The following is a 4,058-nucleotide window of genomic DNA, read 5'->3' on the forward strand; positions in this document are numbered from 1 at the left end:
AATCTATTAAGAAAACAGACAGGAAATGTCCTTAGACGTGCCTGTGGAGGGAATTGGGGCAGGGCTGGGCAGATCTGAACTCTCAGCGTGTGAACAGATGTCTTCTTCGCTGACCCCAGCCGGCCCTGATGTACATTCCCACGTGTGGGGATGATGACCTAGGGCCAGACCCCTGCTCTCTAGGCCCCTGGAGATTCATGAGGCCTCTAGCAAGCCAGAGTCCAAAGCTGTATCCTAGGACCTATTCCTCCTGTTCCAGGCTCCTGGAGTTTGGCCTTGGTGTGCAGCTGAGGGCCCCGTGGCAGTGTTGCCGGGCAGTGCATTCAACATCAGGCTCTGGAGACAGAAGCGTGCCAGGTGAGAGCCTGACCCGGAGCTACTGCGGCTGGCACAACCGCCACTGTCACCACTACCTTCTCGGAAAGGAGCCACCCGTCTGGCCCCTGGCTTTGTCTGGCTGCCAACCCAACCCAAGGCATGTGCCTACGCAGGAGGCGATGACATTTTGGCTCCACTTTCAAAGTTCTTTTTTTCTTTCTCATGTGTTATTTCTAAAGATAACAAAGGTCAAAAGGCATCCAGCATTTTCTGGTTTCTCATAAGCTTCTGGTCAATATTTAATCTGGTTTATGGATTTTTTTTAGGTCTTCTAGATGCCTTCTTGAGCCTGCTTGTGGCCACCCACAGACACTTGTAAGGAGGAGAGAAATCAGCTTGGGAGAGGCACTCTGAAATGAGGGATTAGAGGCCAAGATCCAAGGAGCAAGCACTGCAGCCTGAAGGCAAGGGAGCAGGCCCCGACGACGCCCGCACTGCCCAGAGGTCCGCAATGGCCTCCCTCGGCCTCCAACTCGTAGGCTACGTCCTGGGCCTCCTGGGGCTGTTGGGCACCCTGGTGGCCATGCTACTTCCCAGCTGGCGAACAAGCTCCTACGTCGGTACAAGCATCGTGACAGCCGTCGGCTTCTCCAAGGGCCTCTGGATGGAGTGTGCCACGCACAGCACAGGCATCACACAGTGTGACATCTACAGCACCCTCCTAGGCCTGCCCGCTGACATCCAGGCTGCCCAGGCCATGATGGTGACATCCAGTGCGCTCTCTTCTTTGGCCTGCATAGTCTCTGTGGTGGGCATGAGATGCACAGTCTTCTGCCAGGACTCCCGAGCCAAGGACAGGTTGGCTGTGGTGGGCGGAGTCTTCTTCATCCTCGGAGGCCTCCTGGGCTTCATTCCTGTTGCCTGGAATCTTCATGGGATCCTGCGGGACTTCTACTCCCCACTGGTACCTGACAGCATGAAATTTGAGATCGGAGAGGCTCTTTACCTGGGCATTATTTCCTCCCTGTTCTCCCTGGTAGCTGGAATCATCCTCTGCTTTTCCTGCCCATTCCAGGGAAATCGCTCCAACTACTATGATTCCTACCAGGCCCAGCCCCTCGCAACTAGGAGCTCCCCAAGGGCCAGCCAACCGCCCAAAGTCAAGAGTGAGTTTAACTCCTACAGCCTGACAGGGTATGTGTGAAGAACCAGGGGCCAGAGCTGGGGGCGGGTAGCTGGGTCTGTGAAAACCAGCGGACAGTGCCCCCCCCACCCAGGGCCACAGGTGAGGAACACTGGTACTGGGTCATGTCAGAAGGTGCTGAGGATAGACTGACTTTGGCCGCTGGATCAAGCGAAGGCAGAAACGGGAACTGGTGTGACAGCTTGCAGGCTGGATTGTCAAGATGCTTGCCAAGCCAGCCTTTCTGTTCCCTTTACCTTGCCCACGGCCCTGCCACCTCCCCCCACCCCCACCCCGGCCCAAGTCCCCAATCCTCAACTCCAAACTCCACCCCCTAGCCTAGGCCATACCATAGAGTCTCCCCTCTGCCTTTCAGGTGACTGCGAATCCACCCCAAACCCACTCATTAATTACATCCCACTGACTAACTCTTTCTGTGATCAAAGACCCCCCCTCTGGCTCAGGTTGGCTCTGAGCTCACTGCTGGGGGGGTGGCGGGGAGGAGGACTGGTGGTTTTTATGGGCACGGCTCTCACCAACTTCCCAAACTTCTCTTCGAAGAAACTGTTTGGCCAGTAATGGAGCCCAGCGCCTCCATTCCATTGTTGTTATGACTCCACAGTGTTCAGACTGGTGTGTGCGTGGACTGAAATAAAAGCACCCTGTGGTACCGAGGGAGCAGAGAGCAACTGGGTACGGGATGAGAGGGAGGCAAGGCAGTCGAGGACCCAAAAATGACCTGACTCACTGCCTAGGGCATTTCCCGGAATTCCCTCCCACAGTGGGCTGGGGATCTAGCCCCCCTCCCACTAGGGGAAATCACAAAGAAAGAAGATATGGTGGAAAGCTCAAGGCAGCAGCAGACGCTGATTCCGCTGAGGAACTGCCTCCAAGCTGCAGCCCCAACTTTCACTGAAGCTCCTGCCTCCCTCTGACCTGGCCTCCTGCTAAGAAACAAGGCTACAGGTCTCCTGAGTCCTGCACGGAGGTTTCCTTAGGCGGGGGAACGTGCCCTTTCTCGAGACGGCTCTTGGCTGGGGGAATGACAGCATGGGAGACTTGGGGTCCCAAAGAAGAGACCGCTCCTTGATGCTGCCCCAGAAAGAATAAGAACTTTGGCCTCTAAGAAGCTGGGGGGAGGGCATGAGAGGTGGCTCTAATGAGAGTTTCTATCAAGCCAGAGACAGGAGGCTTCCCTAGGGAGTCTGCAAGCCTAATAGAAAATCAGCCCGAAGTCTGCGATCCATTCCCAGGGGTCTCCCCACAGAGCACCAGAGAGCCTCTGAAAGACAACAGCCCCCCAGCTTCCCCCACCTCCATCACTCTTCAGAAGCGTCCGCCATCCTTCGCCAGACATCTCAGAGTTGCCAGAAGGCATCTGAGGGCTTTGGCATGGAACGACAATGCCCAAGGAGCTGTGGCCCCGATCTGAGCGAAAGCTGAGCCTCTGCCGGGGATTTCAGTTGGGGAGGGACTGAGGAGAATGTCTCCCAGGCAGACACTTCCACCTCCAAGGTGTGGAAATGCTCCATTTCCCCTGGGGTGGGGGTGGGAGTCACAGATAGACCGAAGGCATTTTCCCTCACACACCGCCCCACAAGTACACCCGGCTTCAGACAAACTCCAGTCCACCTTCCCAAACCTCAGTACCAGCAGAAGGGGCTCACTGGTCTCTAACATGCTTCTCGCCTCTGCACCTTCTTGCTTATGATTACGCTCTTCTCCCAAGCTGGAAGGCCCTGTCCACTTAGCCGAGTCCTCCTGTTGTCTGGAGAACTTGCTCAGCACCAACTCCTACACTAGTCTCCTCTGACCACTCCGTCCCTCTCCTGCCCTCCCTCCTCCACCCCCTCAGTGTATAATTACTGCTTCGTTAATGCTTGTAATTCACAATTTTTGATGGATAGCTATCTTTTCATGTGTACATATCTGATTTCACAAATACGTTATAAACTCTTGGAGGGTAGGGCCCATACCCGAGACCTTTCTGTATCCCCCCAGACTATCTGTAAGAGTGCTGGGCACACAGTAGGTGATCAATAAACACTTGTTGATTGAGTAATTTTGTTACTGTTTTATTCATTCAAAAGGGGCCTTGGCAGGCATGGCAGGTGTGAGAGAGAATTGGGCCAGGGGGAGGGTAGAATGGAAACTGGCTTTTCTTCCCATCGGGTAAATAAAAAAAATTCTAGACTTTATGGGAGACATTATGAAAACAAGACACCCCCCACCACATTCCCAGGGAAACTTTACCTTTTCGTTGTGCCCAGGGCTCCTCCCTCTTCACAATTCTTTCATCGAAGTTATTAACTGAATGGCTTTGTGTTTATTCCTTTCGCTCTCTGAACCAGCACTGTGAGGAAGGAGAAGTCAGTCTGACAATCTCCATTCAGCAGATGGGGAAACCAAGAACCATGTGAATAAAGAGATTGTTTTTCCCAGGGCTACATTGCTGGTGTTGGTGCCCTAGACTCTAGACTCCCCAAATAGGACTCTGCTGATCCACTCATTGGGAGAGCCTGCCAGGGGTCCCACCAAGTTGCCGGAGGAGAGCAAT

The 4,058-nt window shown here is 54.2% G+C and overlaps 1 protein-coding gene across 1 annotated transcript; it reads left to right on the forward strand.

The window, feature by feature from the left end:
* The first annotated feature begins 644 nt into the window (after positions 1-644).
* On the forward strand, positions 645-3,563 carry CLDN2 (claudin 2). The gene has a single exon (XM_045994430.1). The coding sequence runs from the start codon at positions 830-832 to the stop codon at positions 1,520-1,522; it is 693 nt and encodes a 230-aa protein (XP_045850386.1). The 5' UTR covers positions 645-829; the 3' UTR covers positions 1,523-3,563.
* Positions 3,564-4,058: the final 495 nt, after the last annotated feature.

Source organism: Meles meles, chromosome X, assembly GCF_922984935.1.
Source record: "Meles meles chromosome X, mMelMel3.1 paternal haplotype, whole genome shotgun sequence".
In the NCBI taxonomy this organism is placed as follows: domain Eukaryota; kingdom Metazoa; phylum Chordata; class Mammalia; order Carnivora; family Mustelidae; genus Meles; species Meles meles.